The 19,257-nt window shown below is 61.2% G+C and overlaps 5 protein-coding genes across 5 annotated transcripts; 4 read left to right on the top strand and 1 right to left on the bottom strand.

Moving 5' to 3' along the window:
• Window positions 1-690: 690 nt before the first annotated feature.
• On the top strand, window positions 691-5,133 carry LDBPK_080840 (mitochondrial DNA polymerase beta-PAK, putative; the record flags this gene model as incomplete). Its single annotated transcript, XM_003858598.1, has 1 exon — window positions 691-5,133. The coding sequence occupies one exon, from the start codon at window positions 691-693 to the stop codon at window positions 5,131-5,133; it is 4,443 nt and encodes a 1,480-aa protein (XP_003858646.1).
• A 1,507-nt stretch (window positions 5,134-6,640) lies between these two features.
• On the top strand, window positions 6,641-7,771 carry LDBPK_080830 (mitochondrial DNA polymerase beta; the record flags this gene model as incomplete). The annotated part of the gene is made up of 1 exon (XM_003858597.1): window positions 6,641-7,771. The coding sequence occupies one exon, from the start codon at window positions 6,641-6,643 to the stop codon at window positions 7,769-7,771; it is 1,131 nt and encodes a 376-aa protein (XP_003858645.1).
• Window positions 7,772-9,194: 1,423 nt separating this feature from the next.
• Window positions 9,195-10,727, top strand: LDBPK_080820 (hypothetical protein, conserved; the record flags this gene model as incomplete). Its single annotated transcript, XM_003858596.1, has 1 exon — window positions 9,195-10,727. The coding sequence occupies one exon, from the start codon at window positions 9,195-9,197 to the stop codon at window positions 10,725-10,727; it is 1,533 nt and encodes a 510-aa protein (XP_003858644.1).
• Window positions 10,728-12,416: 1,689 nt separating this feature from the next.
• Window positions 12,417-13,676, top strand: LDBPK_080810 (hypothetical protein, unknown function; the record flags this gene model as incomplete). The annotated part of the gene is made up of 1 exon (XM_003858595.1): window positions 12,417-13,676. The coding sequence occupies one exon, from the start codon at window positions 12,417-12,419 to the stop codon at window positions 13,674-13,676; it is 1,260 nt and encodes a 419-aa protein (XP_003858643.1).
• Window positions 13,677-17,280: 3,604 nt separating this feature from the next.
• LDBPK_080800 (hypothetical protein, unknown function) lies at window positions 17,281-18,153 on the bottom strand (the record flags this gene model as incomplete). Its single annotated transcript, XM_003858594.1, has 1 exon — window positions 17,281-18,153. One exon carries the CDS (start codon window positions 18,151-18,153, stop codon window positions 17,281-17,283), a length of 873 nt encoding a protein of 290 aa, XP_003858642.1.
• Between the last annotated feature and the right edge of the window lie 1,104 nt (window positions 18,154-19,257).

Genomic DNA, 19,257 nt, shown 5'->3' with positions numbered 1-19,257 from the left:
ACGAAGTCCGGCACATCGGCGTGGGTGAATGGTGGCGTGCAGTGCGTGAGGGAGAAGCGGTGCTACAACTCCATAGAAGAAGTTCCGAGAGGACGTCGGAGGAACGCAACGTGCGCGGCCGCCGTGGCTGTAGCAAGCGTAGCCCCGCCGACAACCGCGACGTCGACGTGCTTGTGTGTGTGTGTGTGCGCGATAAAGCTGGGGGGCGAGGGGCACGTACGCGGCTGAAGCACTGGTACGGCGGCTGTCCAGCACCTGCGTGCATGCGTTGCCGAGTCTGAGCCCGTCGGTCTCTCTCTCTTCCTCCCCGCCGTCGCCACCGCGGGTGCTTGTAGGCGCCCGTGCGTTCTGCGCAGCAGCTGAGCGGACGCATCGGCGTAAAATACACGAGAAGCTCGAGGCCTTCCACACACCGCGAGAAAGCCGCACACATACACGCATACACACATGTAGGTGTGCGCATGCGCACCCACTCCCGCACGCATCAGAAACGAAGACAGGGCGCCGAATAGAAGGGGGAGCTTGTGCGGGTGCCGGTGCTGCTTCCGCCACGGTGCCCCCTTCACACCTACACTTACACAAACACACACAGGCACCGACACCCCATACACTATCCAGAGGCCCAGCCATCACCGTTCAAGCCCTCCCTCCCAACAACGAAATTTTTAGCCGAGAAAGCGAAAAAAGCGAATGCGGATTTTCCTCAGCTCGGCTGTGCCGCGCACAGGGTGGAGTCTCCGTCGCCGCCGTGCTGACCCACTCTGCGTAGTGGCCGCCGCTCTCGTTGCGGCATCTCTGTCGTGCGCCGACGGCCAGCGTCTCATTCATGGGCCGCCGCGGTTGTCTTCGACGTGGCGGCGCGGTGCTAGGCGTCTGCCAGGGCCCTCTGCGTTCCTGCCTGCCTCATCGGCGGTAGCGGCGTCGCTAACAGCGCAGTGCCGCGGCGTTTCGAGCACGACGAGCACATCAGCTGATGCAACTGCTGCCGCTGCTTCTGCTGCTGCTGCCGTCGCCGCCTTGTCAACGGGGACGAAGTTGCGCCATCGCCGCGGCGCTCATCGCAAGCGCGGCCGTGTCTCGGCGACGGCAGCGGCGGCGACCACGCCGCCCCTCAATGCGCCGCTCGGGGATGGCGCGAACGGCAGCTTCTCCGTTGTCGATCCTGTTGTGCCGGCGTCTGTGCTGGTCAACCCATCAAACACATCCAGCGAACCGCTCAGGCGACGAGCGGTCAAGAGCAGTGACGCAGCGGTGACAGATGCGCGCCTGCGTGCATTGGGCGATACCGAAGCCGAGGCGGAGCCACCGGCGGTCACCGCTGCCGCTCACCTCAACGGCTTTGGCAAATCCGCTAATAAGCCTTCGACGACCCCTCAGCCAGCTGGCGAGGCGGATGCTGCTGAGTCGGTGCCCGCACCATCCGTGACGGCTGTCGTTGCCGCTGAGATGCCCTCGCCTTGCCGCAAAAGGAAAAGCGGCACGGCAAAGAGGGGTATCAGGGGCCGCCGCGCGGCGGTGGAGACGACTGTGGAGCTGGTCGCTGTTGCTGCAGCTCCTGCTGCCGCTTCTAGCCCTGCTGCTGCGACGCTGTTAGCAAAGGCGCCAGCCGAGGCAATCAAAATGGCCGCTGCGGTCTCACGCGAAAGGCTATCGCGAGGCCTAAATAAAAGGCGCTCGAGGCGCAGCGGAGCTGGTACCGTCACGGCTGCCTCTGCTGGCGACGCCGAGGCGGACGAGGTCGTGACTGCCGGCGTCACAGTGGTGCCATCTGTCGCTGTCAACCCTAACCTCGCATCTTCATTGACGGCAGGCGCCGTTGAAGGGGAAGGTGGCACACCCTCAGTCGACCCGGTGAGAGCCGCAGCCCTGCCGCCGGCCCCACAGCACCTGGATGCCACTGGTCGTGTGGTCGCGTCCGATGCCGACGCTGTTGAGGGGCGCGTGAGCAGCGGCAGCAGGAAACGTATAGCGCGGCAAGCGAGGCAGAAATACGTCGAGGAGCCGGCGAACGCGAGGAGCTCGGGAGTCGTTCTGGACAATGACAAGGACGGTAGTGCTGCTGATGTGGACAAGGATCCAGATGAAATCAGCGAGGATGGTGGTGCTCGACCCAGTGGTCGGCCCAGGCGAGCCAGCTCACGCACCCGAAGTGGCAAGCGGCTGCGCGCCAAGGCACCGACAGCTGCCGCCAGCACTCTGGTAGAAGACGCCATCGCGGCTTCTGTGGCCAAGGCGGTCGCTGAGGGCGTTATAGGCGCTGCAGGGCAAGCACCAGCGACTGGCGCGGCGACGGCAGGAGGGGCCACGTTGGCGTCCTTCTCGCTTCTCACTGCGGCAACGTCCCACAAGCCCGCGAGCAAGACCACCACCACGACCACGACCATCACGACTGCAGACACTAAGGTGCCATGCTCTCCCACCGCCGAGGTGGAGTCGTTGGAGCCGAAGACGGATGCCGACGGCGAAGGTCCAGCAGAGGCCATCAGCTCCACTGCTGCCTCTCGCGCGCCCAGGAACAGGGAGCGGGCTGGAGGCAAACGGATGAAGAAGAGACTTCTTGCACCTGCCGCCGTCGCCGCGGCCTCGGCAGCGGTAGTGGCGGCACCACCACCACCCATGGCGGCTGCTGCGGACGATGGGAAGACGGCAACGACACCGCGGCCGGCGGACTCGTTCAAGAGGCTCTTCGATACCGTCGACGCCGCGAAGGGGATCTCCTCTCTTGCCTTGAAAAAGCGTCTCGCCGCGCAGATCGTTCGTCGCCGCTGGCAGCTGCAGCGGGGGCTCACGCTGTCCCCGCAAGCCCTCCTTTCCACCGCCACACCGGCAGCAGACGAAGCAGGCGTTATGGCAACCTCAGCAGCAGCCAAGGCCGACGAGGGGGCAGCGGCGGTGACGGCGCCTAAGTCGTCTGCACCTTCGCCGACATCGCCGCGCCGACGTCTGCTGCAAGGAAAGAAGTCGGCTTCGCTTGAAGCGTCTGCGTCGTCACCGATAGCGGCTGCGCCTCTACCGGAAAAGCCGGCGCAGAGCGACGAGGCAGCCGTCGCAGGTGGTGCCAAGTCGAAGAGCCGTATCACCAAGAAGGGTGGCAAGCGTGGCGGATCGGCGGCAAGGAGAAATAGCGGGCACACGGTTGCCATGGCTGCAGCAGCGTCCGTTGCACCCGTGGCGGAGCCGACCAAGGCTGCTGAGGTCGAGGATCCTGCCAGTGACGCAGATCGAGAGGCGGATGTGGCGGCGGCAATGGCAGCAGCGGTGGAGCTGGTGTCAAAGCCGGAGGTCATCGATGACGAGTTCTCGCTAGCACCGCAGGCGTGCGACGATGCCGCTGCCCATGCGACGCCGAAGTCGCACTCTCCATCTGCCCTCGCCGCCGGCCGCGCATCGCAGCAACAGGAGCTGCTTCAGAGTGCCGGCGTCTCGAAGGTAGCTTACGGCGCCAGTGGCGGCAGCAGCGCTAACGGATCGGGCAATCATGCCGGCAGTAGCGGCAGCAGCAACGGTGGCAAGGGCGGCAAAGGTGCGAATTCGAAGGACACGCTCTTCTTCCCCGACTACCGCGAGCGCGTCGTGCAGATATTTGAGCAGCTGACGCAGATCAACAGTGCCCTCGGCGAGCGCTTCAAGTCGCAGTTGTACGGGCGCACGGTAGAACGCTTCAAGCGCGGCGACAAGGTATTTCAGCTGCTGCCGCCGAACCTGCTGCCGCTGCCCGAGGAAGACCCGAAGAAAAAGGCGATAATCGAGGCGCTCTACAAGGACGACCCCGCGGCGCAGAAGAAGCGCGTGGAGGAGGTGGAGCGCAACCGGGCGAAGCGCAGTCTTGTGCTCTCCTCCGACAACCTCATCCCAGGCCTGGGGACGAAGCTGCGGGAGAAAGTAATCGAAATCCTGGTGACGGGTGGCTTGGAGGAGCTGCACCGGCAGGAGGCGAAGCCAATCATTCGCGCCATCCGAGAGCTCACACAGGTGCACGGCGTCGGCCCGCGCACCGCTATCGACTACTTCAAGAAGTACGGCATCAGCACCGTCGCGCAGCTTCGCGACTACGCCATCAAGGCAGGGGAGCTCGACATGAGCAACAAGGACAGCGGCAAGCCGTCGAATCTCGTGGTCTGTGCTGACAAGTCCAAGTTCCACTTGAACGACGCGCAGCGGCTCGGGCTTGTCTACTACGAGGACATGTGCCACCGCATCCCGCACGAAGAGGGCCGCCTGCACGAGGCTTTCATGAAGCTGCGCATGCGAAAGTACCTTGGCAAGGACTACGAGCTCGTTGTGTGTGGTAGCTACCGTCGTCAAGTTGAGTCCGCTGGTGACATCGATGTGCTCATTACACACAAGCGCAGCGCGACGGAGGGCGGTGACCGTCCTTTGTTACCACCGTCGGAGGTGCTTGGCTCGTTCCTCGCTGGGCTCAAGGCGGACAAGTACATCGAGGCTACGCTGGCGCAGGGGCCGACGAAGTTCATGGGGCTGTGCCGTCTGCGCGCGATGGGCACCGAATCTGTATCGGCTGCTACGGGCAAGGGCAAGACAGCGAAGACGAGCGGCAAGGCGCCAACCAAGTTCCGCGCGCGCCGCCTCGATGTCCGCTATGTGGACTCGGACAGCTTCCCTGCAGCGATGCTTTACTTCACCGGCAGCAAGAACTTCAACGTCATTATGCGCAGCGAAGCCATCAAGAAGCACTGCGTCCTCAACGAGTACGGCCTCTTCCGCAAGCCGACGCGCAAGCAGATGCAGCACTACGGTGTTGTGCAGAAGAACCCGGATATGAGCTTCCACGACATGATCACCCGCCTCGCTCGCTTCGACCTCTCCGCCATCAAGGACGAGGAGAATGAGCTCGCCAGCGGATCGTCGGCCGAAGCTGGAGGCGGGGCTAGCGGTGCGACTGCTGCCGGGAGCGGTGCCAGCGGCGACGCAGACGGTGCGGCATCAAAGAAGGTGACGGCTGCGTTCAAGAAGATCAAGAAGAAGGGGAAGGAGAAGACGAAGCAGGAGCTCGCCGAGCTGCGTGAGATGGCGAAGATTGTGGAGCGGCAGCGGGTTAAGGCGAGCACGGAGCGCGAGATCTTCGAGGCGCTGGGCATGGACTACGTCCCTCCAAAAGACCGCAGCGTTTAAGGAGGATGCGAGTGCCTGCACGTGTGTGTCTCGGCAGTTCTTCTGCTACGAGAGAAGTTGTTTCACGGCTCTTCGACTTCTCCTTGTCGCATGTCGGCTCGCATGCGCATGCATGCGCGCTCGTGTGTCTGAGAGTGTGTGTGTTTGTGTTTCCGTGTGTGTGTGTGTGTGTGTGTATGGGAGGGGGGCGTACCGCGTAGATGAGCTCATAGATACGGACGGCGTGCGAGAGGGCTCGCGACGAGGCGGCTGAGCTGCAAAGTGCCGCGCGCTCGTGCGCGCATGTGTGAATGTGACTGGTGATGAGCGCGTCGGGTTGCCGACGCCGTTGCGCATTTTTCGCGTGCGTGCGTCTCACTGATAACATTTGCGTGAGCTTGTGCTCTCTGTTTGAATGAACAACACCGAGGCGAAGGAGGCTGGGTGAGGGGGTGGTGGTGGTGGTGGTGGCAGAGGCCAGAGGTGAAGGAACAAGGAGAGCAACAGAGCCAGCGGACTGCGCGCACGGAGCAAGAGGAGTGCGCCCCGACATCAAAGCATTACCTGCGTGTGCGTGCACTTGTGTGTAGGTGTTTGCCCCCTCCCCCCTCGCTCTCTCGCCTTTCAGGGGTGGGTGGTGGTGGTGGGGGGGGGAGGACACCTCCACGCGATGGCTTACCGCTGGCAGAGGCGTCACCAAAGAGGGAGGGCGAGGGCAGATCGGAGTAGTCCGCTCACTATTTGTTCGCGTCCTCACGACCACCGCTCTCTGCCGCCTCTGTTCTTCTCTCCCTCCCCTATTATATCTCGCGCAGACCCTCTCTCTGACCGCACCATTGCTGCCACTTCGACTGTTGCCGAACACCGATGCTGAGCTCCCCCCGTATGACCACCGTGACCTCGTGCAACTGCCTTCGCGCTCTGTCCAGATGTGCGTTGAAAACGGCCACAATCTTCCTCTTCCTCTTCCTCTTCGACGCCCTACTCACTCGTTCTCTGCCTCTGCCCACGTTGCCGGCGCCGCACGAGCACAGCAGAGAGCACTCATCTCCTAGGTTAAGCGCATCATCCGCCTGCGTACGCCCCCCTCCCCCTGACTCTCGCATACCCATACCGGTAGGTATATACATATATATATATATATATACGTGTGTATATCAGCCCTCATAGAGAAGGAACAAGCCTCCCTGAACAGGAAGAGCAACGCGTTCGCGGCGTCATCGGCATACGCCGACTGGCTCCACTCCCTTTTTAGCAGCCACACGGACAAGCACGCACCTGCCACATGCACATACGCGTTCCCATCGAGCTCTAGATACCGACACACGTACGAATACATATATATATATATAGAGAGAGAGAGAGAGGCACGCACACGCACCCATACGCGCCCGTGGACATACACGGCCCTCGGTGATACGGGCTCTTGCTCTTCATAACGGATCGGACGCGCCTCGTCACGGCTGTGCGAGTGCGTGTTTGCTTGCCTCCCTTCGTCCTCAGGTTCCTCCTTGCAAGCAGACGGACAATGCTCCGCCGGACGTTCCTGCGTCGCGATCATCGCGAGAACATCATCCGCATCTTCCAGGAGATGGCGGATTTGAACAACGCTCTGGGCGAGAAATACAAGGTGAGCAGCTACCACCGCAGCATCGAGAGTCTCAAGACGAACCTCGACAAGCCTCTCAACACCCCGCAGGACCTGAAGGCGTTCTCCGGCTTCGGCGCGAAGCTGCTGAAAAAAGCGGAAGAGATCATGGCCACCGGGAAGCTCGAGGAGCTGGAGAGCAAGACGAAGCCGAAGCTCAAAGCCATCCAGGAGCTAACACAGGTGCACGGCTTCGGCCCTCGCGCCGCCGCGGCGCTCTTCGACCGGGAGGGCATCTTCACCGTGGATGAGCTGCTGCAGAAGGCTGACAGCATCCCGTCGTTGACGGACCAGCAACGTGTCGGCATCAAGTACTTCTACGACATCAACGAAAAGATCCCGATGCAAGAGAGCGTGCTGCATGAGAACTACCTGCGCGAGAAGTGCATGGAGGTGCTCGGCAAGGACTTCTCGATTCTTATCTGTGGTAGCTACCGCCGTCGCCACCCCTTCAGTGGTGATGTGGACGCGATCCTATCACGCACGCTCGACGCGCCGCCGCTGAGCGAGCCGGTCGCCGCTACCGGCGTACTAGGACACTTTGTGGAGTTCCTCGAGAGCCTCAAGTACCTGGAGGCGACCATGGCGCAGGGGCCCCTCAAGTACATGGGGATGGGCCGGCTGCCGCCCCGCATCGTCCGCGACAAGGCTGGCCGCGAGAACACGAAGGTGTACAAGGCGCGCCGTGTGGATATCCGTCTCATCGAGACAAAGAGCGTGCCGACGGCGATGCTCACCTTCACGGGAAGCAAGAACTTCAACGTCATTATGCGCCAGGCCGCCATCAGCAAGGGCTACTTGCTGAACGAATACGGCCTCTTCAAGCTGGGCACACCCGAAGAAGCGCGTGCGCTGTACGAGCGCATCGGCATTCGCGGTAAGAATGCTGGCGAGGAGCTTGGCGTCCCGAAGGACGAGCTGGAGGACAAGCGTGTTGAGGTGCGGTCGGAGCAGGATGTGTTCGACGTACTTGGGATGCCCTACGCCAAGCCGGAGAACCGCGACCCTTAAAGTTGCACTGTGATCACGTAAGCATAGAGAGGGCGAGGCGAAGATGAAAGGCCTTTGCCGCATCCCAGCGGCACACCATAGAGTGTTCGGGAGCGAGTGCGACAACGCAAGGAGGAAGGGGGTGGGTGGGGAGGGGCATTCTGAAAGAGAGAGGAAGAAAGCTAAACCCTGCGCTGCCGTGCTTGGCGGTGCGGCTGTGTGGGGCGCCTACACGCGTGCCGTTGGCTGTTGCTCAGTGCTTCGGCCCCTCCCCTCTGCTTCCTCTGCTTCTTCGCCCTTCCTCTCCGTTCTCTTCTTGGGCCACGCTGTGCTGTTCCTGAGCGCGGCTTTACATACACACACACACATAGGTGTATGCACCCCATCTTTATAGAGCGCCGGCGCGCTTGCATCCTTCGTGCGCGTTGTCGTCGTGGTGCGGTGATGTTGAGCGGTACCTCGTTATTTTCTGTTCTTGTCGTCCCTTTTTTTGTGTGCGTTGCGGCACCCCGTGATGGCCGGTCGGGTTTCCCCCTCCTCCGTGCGTGGTATCAACAGGATACCGTGCACCTTACCCCCCCCCCCCCACTATCTCTCTGTGTGTGCTTAGGTGTTGGTGATGTGTGCGGCGTGTTTTCCCGTTGTATGCGTGGCGTTGCTCTGGTGCATCCGTCATAACGCGGCCTGTAGCGGCGGTGATAAACGAAGAAGCAGGAGAGCACGAGGGAAGGATCTTCTCCGCCCCCCCTCCCCCCTCGCCACGAGGGTGTGGGTGGGATGCGCGTGTGTGCTTGTAAACTGTGGCTTACTCTGTTGTGTTGTCCACCTTCGCTCGGCTCCTGTTCGTTGGGTTCGTTCATCATGGTGTCGAGCCAAAGTACAGTGAAACCACTCAAGCAGACAGGCGGGTAGACAGCGACGACGACAACAACACACACGCACACGCAGCGAAGCAATGAATGAGTAAACCCTCTAAAGCGGTTCGCACCGGAGGCGGCAGGACGACTTCACGAGGTTGGGGGATAGAATGGGGGCGGCATCACAGTGGATTTCGTGTGCGTCGCATGCTTCACGTTGGACCTACCCCTCTCCTTCTCGCTGCCATCTTCTTCTCCGTCTTGGACTTCCTCCTAACTTCATCTTCCGCGCTGGTGGGCTTGTCACTGGCCCACGAAACTCTCGCGTTCCGCCCGAAGGCGCACCACCACGCTGCTCGCGGTGCGCCTCCTGCTACCCTTTTTATCGGCTCCCTCACGCCATCGACCTCCTCTCAACTGCTCCCCACTTCGCTCCCCACTTCCCGCAGAGATGCATACAGGCCATCACTTCTTGTCATTGTGAGAATCGACACGGCGCAGACGAAGGGGCAGTAACAGAACGCACACGCACTCTCTCCATTTTTCAGTTCTTGCCATTTTATAGCAGCGTGCACTCTGCCGTTCCAATGAGCAGCTACGTCCACCCGACACAGGTCTCCATCGGCGCCGCCCCGCGCATGGCGGTGCAGGAGACGCACCCGGATGCGAAGCGCAAGGGTCGCCGAGTCGTGGCAACTATGGAGCTGAAGCCCGGCAACGCGATCTTCGCCGCCCCGCCGGACATAGCCGTGCTCTACTCGCCTTTCGCACGCCACATCTGCGCCCGGTGCCTTGTCGCCGACGTTCGCGCGTGCGCGGAGCCGCTGAAGGCACATCACCACCAGCACCAACACCCACATCAGCAACCGCATGCCACACTTTCCCGATCCCCCGTTGGCGCGTCGTCTTCGCCGCCGTCATCGTCCTCGTCGACCACCGCACCCGCCGCCGCCGCGGTGCGCCCCTACTGCTGCCCCAACTGCGACCAGTTCGTGCTCTGTGCACCGTGCGTGGCTCAGCTGCTGCTGGACAGCGGCGTGGATGTGACGAGCTCTGCCGGCACGGACGCGGCCCAAACGGCCGGCCTCCTGCTGCAGCGACGCGGAGAGAGCAAAAGAGGTGGCAGTGTCGTGGATGAGCGACTCCACCTTCACCCGCTCCTCCGCGCACACGCGATATCGTGTGCGTGGTACACCTCCCTCCCCGCCTCCATCCGTGCACCGGGCAACGATACTGACTTTCTACGCTTCTGCCTGGACTACGGCGCGCGTGCGTACCTCGGCGACACGGCCATGATGCGTGCCCTGGCGACACTCGACACGAACGCGAGCGTGCAGTCGAAGGAGTCGATGCAGCTGTGTGAAGTTTTTGCGCGTGACCGCGTTGTGGCGACGTTCGGGAAGGAGCCGAAAGCCACCACCACCACCACCACCACCCTCGCCACCGCAGCATCAGCAAAGTACATGGGAAGTGATCCTCTTTCGAATCAGGCCGGCGCGCACGACTCCGGTGGCATCCGCCGGGGTGGCAACAGTGATGGCGTCCGTTGCCGTGGCAGTGCAGCTGTGGCTCCTTTTCCTCCACGCTACCCCATTTCTTGGACAGACCTGCGCGACACACTCCTGCGCACCCGCTGCAACAGTATCGGCTTCCCGTACAACACGGAAGAGACGACGGGGTGGTCGCTGCACCAGACGGTGTGCATGCTGAACCACAGCTGCGTGCCTAACGCGGCTGTCATCATGCTGTACGACTCGGCGGACGCCATGGCAGCGGCGGCGGCACTGGGAGCGCGCACCGGTGCCTCACACACCGCACTGCCGAAGGAGCGCACGCAGGAAGCGGCTCGTCGAAAAGCCAGCGAGCGCATTGCTGCCTTCCGGGCTGTCGCGACTTCCTCGGAGTCGCCGTACTCCACATCGTACTCGCCGTCGCTGGCCGGCTGGATCGGCATCGAAGCGACTCGACCCATCGCCGCTGGCGAAGAAATCACAATCTCTTACGTGGATCTTGGCAGCCTTGGCGACGACCTGCAGACGCGCTCGCGACACCTCCTGGAGCAGTACCGCTTCTTGTGCACCTGCGAGCTGTGCATGCGCCAGCGTTCACAGAAACGGTGACGTGTAGAAGAGGGCGGACGCCTTCGTCACCTCCACGAGAGACGCTGAGAAGGGAAGAGAAGGGGGTTGGCAGGCGGCAGGGGTTCGCAGTACTGTCTCAGTTGTTGCGTGCACAGTGCGGCGCATGTATCGCTGCGCTCTACCCCATTCGACTCCCTCTGCTGCTCTCCCCCTCAGCTCACACATCCTCGTCTTCTCTGGCTTGCTGGAGGACACGAGCGCATGTGTAGCCATGCCTTCCTCATCACGTCTCGGTGTCATAGTCGTGTTCGGTGCCGTTCCGCCGGCACAGTGGGAGGGTGCCGAGTGGGCTGGCTGGTTAAGAGGGGTGGGGCTGTGTACGCCTGGTGGTGACGCGCTGCTGAAAACGACAAGGGACAGCGTGGAGGGAGAGAGCGAGAGCGGGAAGGGCAGGCGCCTCCCTCCCTCTCCCTCTAGCCCAAGCAACTATAACGAAACTGTCGTGACTTATGGAAAATAAAGATGGATCGGGGACGCACAGGTGCGTACACATGACTGTGCCAGGAATGCGTCATGGGATATGCATGTATATCTGGTTGCGTGGTAGTGTGCGCAGGTGCCTCTCAGCGCGGGACCACGTGAGTGCCTGCGCTCGCGAGAGAAGGACTCTACGTCTTCCTCCCCCCAAGGACGGCTAAACCGGAGGCAGGAGGGCGGCGGCGGCCTCCGCAGCCTGCGTGCGCGGGGACCGCAGTCCGCAAGACCGTGCACGAGACTTTGTGCCTATCCTTAGCGGCGGCGGCACGTCTTCCTCTTCTCCATTGTCTTTCGAATGCGTGCCGCCGGCCACTCTCTCTGACACTCCCTTCAGCGCTCAAAACTCGCGAACCATGGTTCGCATCGCATCACCGCTTGCTCTCGTGTATTTTCGCCAGCGCCCCTCCTCACCACTTCTTCTCGCTCCCTCCCGTTCTGTCGCTCTTTCTGTCTGTCTTTGCCTCCTTTGGGATATCACTGGCTGCTACTGATTACGCTCGCACGCTCGCTCTCACTCTCCTCACATATGTCCTGGCGGCTCGCGACAACATCGCCCCCTTCCCCTCTCCGCTTTCCTACACGGTCAACTTCTTCCTCTCTTGGCGATTATGATGTGCGTTGCATGCGGGGAAGCAGAGAAGTAGTACTACTACTATCCACCACTCACCTTCTCGCCTTCCCGTCCCCCGCCTCTCTTTCTGTTTCTTCCTTGCCTGCCCACTTCGTCGTTATCATCGTATTCCACGCGCGCTCTCTTGCTCGCTCTTCAGTTTACTTTGCTACTGTTGTCCTTCTCTCTCCCACCGCATCTGTCACGCCTGCGTGCGCGCGTCTGCTCGCGGGGCGTTCCAGTTGCGGGCGTGCTGTGTGTGTGTGTGTGTGTGCCTCTTCCACTCCACATCTGCTTTTCGACCACCTCTCCTGCTCCTTCAGCGTGTCCTCGTCCTGCCCTGCGTAGCGTTACCAAATCTTGCCCTTGCCCCCCCCTCCCTCCCCGTTCTAGCGCTCTTGCGGTACGCAAGCACGCGTACCGCATCACCCACCCACCCCCTTCTCTTTCTCGCGCGCGTGCAGACGCACACGCACACGCACACGCACACACACACACACACACACACAGTCAGTCACCCATACGTGCGTGCACACAGCTGCACCGCCTTCCTCTCTCTCTCTCTTCGCGTTCCTACATCCATGCAGAAGCTTCGCGCCGACCTGACGAAGCACTTCGACTCGGAGAATACCAACATGACGGCGTACCGCGACTATGACTTTGAGCGTCGCGTGAACGATATGCGGCGCCTGCAGCACGCCGTCGACCACTTCGACCACGCGGTAAGGCAGGGCATGATGGCAATGAAGGAAATCGCGAGCGCGTACGAGGCTGTCGGGCAGGCCTTCACGGAGCTGACCCTCACCAACAACAACCCCGTGCCCGGCCCAGGGGAGGCCGAAGAGCCGAACCCCTATCCGACTGAAGCGGATGTGCAGTACATGTCGCAGCCAAACGCCGGCGCCGCGACGGCGGACTACGCCGCCTCCGTCGCGAGCACACGCATGCCGGACGAAGCCAACTCGCAGGTGCGCCGCCTGGCAAAGACCTTCGCTGAGGAGGCGCGCCGCATCAACGAGGGCGCGCCGTACCAGTCGTACAACGCCGGCATTCACCGCGACGTCCATAACCGCCTCCTCCCTGTTCTGGAGCACCTTAAGAGCATCAACGAGTACCGCCACAAGCGCATCGAGGCACTGGAGCGCTACAACAAGTACAAGGCCGAAGTAGAGAAGGTTGAGAAGCACTACACGAAGAAAGGAAAGCCGTTCTGCGACAGCAAGGACCACAAGAAATACACCGAGAAGCGCGACGAGGCGTGGAAGGAGTACATCAAGCGACGCGACAAGTTCAACAAAACCTTCGGTATGCTGATGGAGGTGAACGACCACGCCGCCGCGCAGATCATCCACCGCTACCTCGTGCTGAATCACGAGTATCTGCAGCAGCTCGTGGCCTCGATGGACCGCGTGCTGCCAGCGATGGCGGAGGTGTATCCGCTCAACAACGAGTACAACAGCCTCCAGAACACGCTGATCCTCGAGGCGGTCGCGAACGCAAAAATGCCGTTCGCCGACCACTCCAAGACGCGTTCGAAGCAGGCCGATCATGCCAAGCGCGATGGCGCCGGGGACGAGACACACGAGGATGCTCAGGAGGCTATAGACGCCCATTACGAGGCCCAGCAGAGTACTCTCACTTCCATGAGCTCGGACGGTGGAAGCAACATCGCCTCCGGCTCACGGCTGGAGGATTCGGTCAGCTACGACGCGCACGCGAAGCCATCGACGGCATTAGAGTCCATGGAGCCGCCGCACGACCCGGTGCAGGGCCGCGCCCAACATGCCGGGAGAACGAGGGTGGATCGCGGCCTCACCATGTCGGAGCCGCAGCATATTTAGGCCCAAGGCAGATACCTCGACAATGGCGAAGCGCAGCCGCTCGGGGACGGTAGAGGTGCGGACAAAGGAAGGCTGCACCTACGTGGAGGGCGCGTGCGTGCGGGAGACCTTGAGTCGGCCGACAGATTCGTTCCCTTTTCCCTCAGCCATGCGCGCTCACCGACACCCCGCGCTCCTGCGTCGCTGCTGCGCCGCCCAACTGGGCCCATCGTGGTAGCCGTCTCCTTCTCTCTCCCCTCCCCCTTTTCCGTTGTTCGTCGAGCCGTTCGAGTAGCAGTGCACACGCACTCAGCCCGGACTCACATGCTTCCGCAGCAGCCACTCCCGTTCACGCGTCGGCGCGCGCCCTTTCCATAACGTTCTGCTGTCTTCGCTTACTCATCCACGTCTGCCCTCCGCTCACGCCCCCCTAACCCCTCCCCCCTCGCACACCCACGCACGCCCCACGCACGTGAAAAGACGCACATGCATATACAGGCGTGGCACATTTTCGCTCGTTGCGTTTTCGCAGGCTCGTGTGGATCTCTGCCCTTCACTCTCTTGTCCTGCGGCGGTGTCTTGTACGCTTTCTCTTTCTTTTCCCTCCCTCCTTCCTTCTTCTTTTATGCGTCACCCCGATTTCCTCTTCATGCTTCTCTCGTTGGCTGCTTCGCTGGTTCCGCCGCCCCCCTCTCCCCTCCCCCTCTTGTTGCTTTCCTATTTTGCCTCACGCGCACGTGTGTGTTTCCCTCTTCTTCGTCTGTCGCTCGCTCTGTCTCGCCCCCACTCCCGCTCGCCCTGCATGTGTCATGCACGACGAGGGCATCATTCGCATCAGGGGTGCGAAGAGAGGGAGAGACAGGGATGGCAGTGCGCCTCGTATCGCTGGTGTGCTGTCGCGCTTTCTTGGGATTCGATGCGGCATGGTTGCTTGTCTTTGTGTAGGTTCGATTCGAGTGCTTGTCCCTCCGCCTACTCCGTAATGTAAGTTCTAATCATAGTAAGGGTGCTGACTGAACGCACAGTGAGGAGCAAGATGGACCACGAAGAGCAATCCACGAGACGCCGCTGAGCGCACGTGCGCACACTGGCAGCACGCGAGGGTCACATTTTGGTTGTGTGTGCGTGTAGGGAGAGGGCCAACGGTGATGCGTGTGCGTGCTTGCCTGTGGTCTGTGCAGGACAGACTCGCCAGCGCAAATCTGTGCCTCTTCCCCCTCACTCGGTGACAGCATGTGCTCACCGGCGGCACACACGCCCCGTGCGCTTTTCGCATCGACGTTGGGGTTGGCCAGGGGTGTCCGGTGGGGGCGTTTCGCTGCCACCGCGGTTTGGCCCGCCGGTTGCTCCCCTCCTGCTTGCCGTTGCGTCGCCCATCCCTCCTGCCTCCTGCGTGGCTTTCTCCTGCCCTTTGCGGGCATCGCCGCCGGGCGCGGTTTCCTGTGCGGGCGCACCTCGGCTTGCGCGCGGGCCCAGCCGCTCCGCCCGGCCCGGCCCCTTGGCGGCGGGCCAGGGATGGGGGTGGGCTGGGTGGCAGTCCCCAGCCCCGTCGGCGGCGTGGTCGGATCGGGATGGCGAGGTGAGGGGTGCGGGTGGGTGGGTGGGTGGGGTGTGGGGTGCGTTGGTCGGCGTGCTTTTGCATGTGTAGCACAGGGTGGGGTGAGGGGGGCTCGAATCATCCGTGTGCGCGCATTCCGCTGTAGTTCGGGTGGCCCGAGAAGCGGCCGCCGCGCATCATCCGTGCCGGCTGCGACCGCGCAGGGCACTCGATTTCTTTTTTTTTTTCGCTTGAGGGACTGTCTTTGGCTTCCCAATAGGAGGACACAAGCACACGGCACACGCGCGCGCAGGAGATGAAGCGAGAGCAGCGCAGAAGTGTGCCAGGCGAACCACAGTTGTTGGTGGCCGGGGGTGGGGTGGAGAGAGGAGGGGAAAGAACAAAGAGAAGCGTAGGGGCTGGACGACAAGTGGCGGTAGTGTAGCGCGTGAACGACGGCGGGGAGGGGCGGGGTGGCTTGTGTGTTTCTTTCTCCTTTCTGTGTGCTTGGGCGCGCGTGTGTGTGTGTGTGTGCGCGAAGGGTGGATGCATCAACATCCAAAAGCAAAAGCCTCGCCACCACATGAAGCCCCCTTCTCGCCCACCCCCTCCCCCACTCTTTCACTGTCCCACACATGCCGCTAAGGTTGGCGAACCTTCGAAAGAAACTGGAAAAAAAAACAAAGAGAGTGAGAACGCGTTTCGGAGGCCGCTGGGTCGTGTGTACCATTCGCAGGAGAGAGATGGGGGAAACGAAGGATCACCGCCAGCAGCCCGTGCGGTATACAGCGGCGCTGTCTTACCACGACGTCGCCACTATCACCTTCTTCACCCCTACTCGTGCGTCACTAAAGCACACAGCAGCACGCCTCTCTCTCCCTCCTCATCTCCAACCCATCCCTTCACGTGCTCATAAATAGCCGTGGTTGTAAAGCGAAGGAGCTGACGACCTCCGCAGTCAGTGCTATACGTAAATAAATATATATGTTCTCTCGTTGGTGTAGTCTCCCTGCGGTGCCGCCTCGTCATCCCTGAGGGTGGTGCGTCGCATCCGCATCGTTCACGAGACACACACACCTTCACACCTCGCGGCTTCGGTTATGCCCATGCTTCCATCGTGGCGAGCGAAGCGCAGGAAGACACACACACACACACACACACACAGAGGGCAGAGTGAGAGAGGGAGAGGCAGAAGGGCGGGAGGAGCACGTACAGCAGACACATCGTTCCCTTCTATCCCTCCCCCACGCGTCTCTCCCATGTAAACAAAACCATATATATATATATATTGTATCTGTTTCGTTTCTTCCGTCTTCCGCCTAGTAGAGGCAAGCACAGCGGAGAGGATGGACAAGGGAGGGAAGGCGAGCAACAATAAGAAAGACAAAGAGAACAGGACAGGATGGAAAGGACCACAACCCGATCCTTCAGCACGTGCGCGCACACACACACACACACACACGCACGCACGCACAAGAGTTGCCCGCGTGGACAAGAGAAGATACATATATGCACATCCATAAGCATACGCTCCCGGTAGCGGCGGGCCCGAGGGCAACACGAGCAAACCCAAAGATACCGTGGATAGCATCATGCCGCCTGTGAGAGAAACGAGACGTGGCCGTCTGTGTCTGCGTCTGTGTATGTCTATGGTGTGATCAGCTTGACCGGTTGCTATATGTATATATATATATATATAGTTTTTTGCCCTCTTGCGCATAGCTCTCTCCCTCACTCTCTCGAACAGACCGCCGCTACGAGAGCGAAGGCCGCCCCTCAGGACACGAGGGGCATCCACGCCGAGGGAAAGAAAGGCGTGTGTCTCTGCTGCTTCTTCGTGACGTAGGCAAAATGCAGAGTTCTTTGGGTTGCCAGAAGCACACACACACACACGCACGCACGCACGCACACGTTCGAGGGAGGGGAGGGGTCGAAGAAAAAAAAAGAAAGAAAAGTAAAGAGCAGCGAGAGAGCTCAGCCAAGACGTGAAGGTAACGAGGCCGCCGGGAGCGAGGTGGGCGGCAGAGACGTCGGCAGGGATGTCGCATGCGCGCGCACTCGCATCTCTCTGATGGTTGTTCTCTCACCCTACATAAAACGCGCAAAGGGATCGACGCCGCCGAACATGGCGGCGCGCTGCTTATGCATGTGGTATTGCATTGCCTCCATCATGCGAAACGGACTCTCGGGCCCGCCGGTGCCAAAGAAATCTCCCGTGAACGGACCGCCCATCACCCCGCCGCGGCTGTAGGGGCTGAGCTGCCACTTCGATTCGTCCGAGGCCGACGGCGACTTCTGTCTACCCTGCGCTGGCGCACGCCGAGAGGTGAAGGGGAACGCGTCCCCAAATCCCAGCGGTGGCTGCATCATCTCCGCCATCATCGACTCCATACCCCACGGATCCCTCCAGAACTCTAGGGCGTCTGGATGTGAGCTGCGCTCGCCTTTCTTGCCGCTGCGGCGGTGGGCTCGCGAATCAGCGTCATTGTAGTCGTTTTCACCGTCGGGCTCTTCAACGATGGGATCCTGTTTCGACGTTCGACGCTTCTCCTTATCCCTGTGATTGGCGTACACGTTGGCATTGTTACCACTGTCCGTGCTCGCCTCGTGCTTGTCCGCGCCCACTGGCTCCTCGACCACGACTGGACGCTGGCGCTCCTTCACGACGCCGGGATTGCGACCCCCGCCACATCCGTGCGACACATATGTGAACTGCGCGCTCTGCACAAAGGCATTGCCGTTGTTGTGCCGGTTAAAGCGCTCCTGAAAGGTAGGGTCGTCGTTGGAGTTATAGTAGGACGCGTACATCTCGCTGCCATCGGGGCCGCGCTGGTACAAGGACTTCGTATGGGTGCGCGGATCAACCCTCATCCGTCGCTCCACCGGCGACGCGGAGTCGTCCGGACGGTGCGCGACGAGCGCACCGTCCGTGCGGGAGGAGCGACGGCGATCGTCCGGCATCGCAAATAGAAAATAGAGAAGCACACAACTCTGGTATGTTTTCCCTTCTTCTCCCGATCCTCTTCGTCGAATATGTTGAGGGATGCTGTGGAGATGTGTGTGTTTGGGGGGGGGTGGGATGGGGTGGGGGGAAGTATGATGGTGGCACGCACCCGAGCCTCGACGGACACACGCGCAAAGACGATCCCTCTTGCGCTCTCGTCCGCCGCATAACTTGATGAGAAAAGACCGAAGCGAAGCCCCAGACAGGGCGCGAACAGCGAGAAATGGGAGAGAGGGCTGCACGGAGGAGAGAGGGAGGAGGTGGGGGAGGAGGGGGGGGTAGAAGAAAGGAGCGCGTGACAGGGGTGCTGTTGTCTGCGCTTCGTCCAAACAAAGAGAGTTGTGTGGCACTTGGTACGCTGTGAGAACGATCCTGGCGAAAACACGAGAGAGGTGAGTGCGACCCCTCATCACCGATAAGATGTAGAGGGAGGGAAGTAGAAGGCTTTCGCGACTACAGACAGCATAACGCCCATTTCTCTTCAGAGTGAACATGAGGAGGGGCAGCGCAGGTTGTGCTCAGAGAAAGCCCAGGAGACACGCGTAAGCTATACGCCCGTGCTGTGTGCGCGCACACAGCCTCGTATCCACAACACTTGCGAATCCGCGTGGAATCACCATAACTGATGCCGGTGGCATTCGCTAAATGCCAAACCTCCCCTCAGCGTGTTCCAGTCGTCACAAAAAAAATCGATAACAACACACATACTGTACGAGATCCAATTTCACCGGAGCGCTCGCGCACCTACGCGTGACCCATAACATGTATCCCGCATGAGCCACATCACTGGATTGTCTCCTAAGACGCTGCTCGCATATGCGCCCATCACAGCAACAGGTAGAACACCGATTGACAACGAAAAAAAACACAAAAAAGACGAAAAATACACACACACACACACACCTCCTCCGTCGCGGCCCTGGCACGCAGCACCACCGCGCCCACCGCTGCGACAATCCACCGACACCACCGGCGCCGCGCCGTCACCGCCCGTCCCGCTCGTTGCAGACAGCAGAGATGGAGGCGGCGGATAGGCACGGGGCGAGGGCGCACAGAGACGG

Source organism: Leishmania donovani, chromosome 8, assembly GCF_000227135.1.
Source record: "Leishmania donovani BPK282A1 complete genome, chromosome 8".
Taxonomy (NCBI): domain Eukaryota; phylum Euglenozoa; class Kinetoplastea; order Trypanosomatida; family Trypanosomatidae; genus Leishmania; species Leishmania donovani.
Note: the sequence above shows the minus strand (reverse complement) of the source record. Positions and strands in the feature narration are given on the sequence as shown.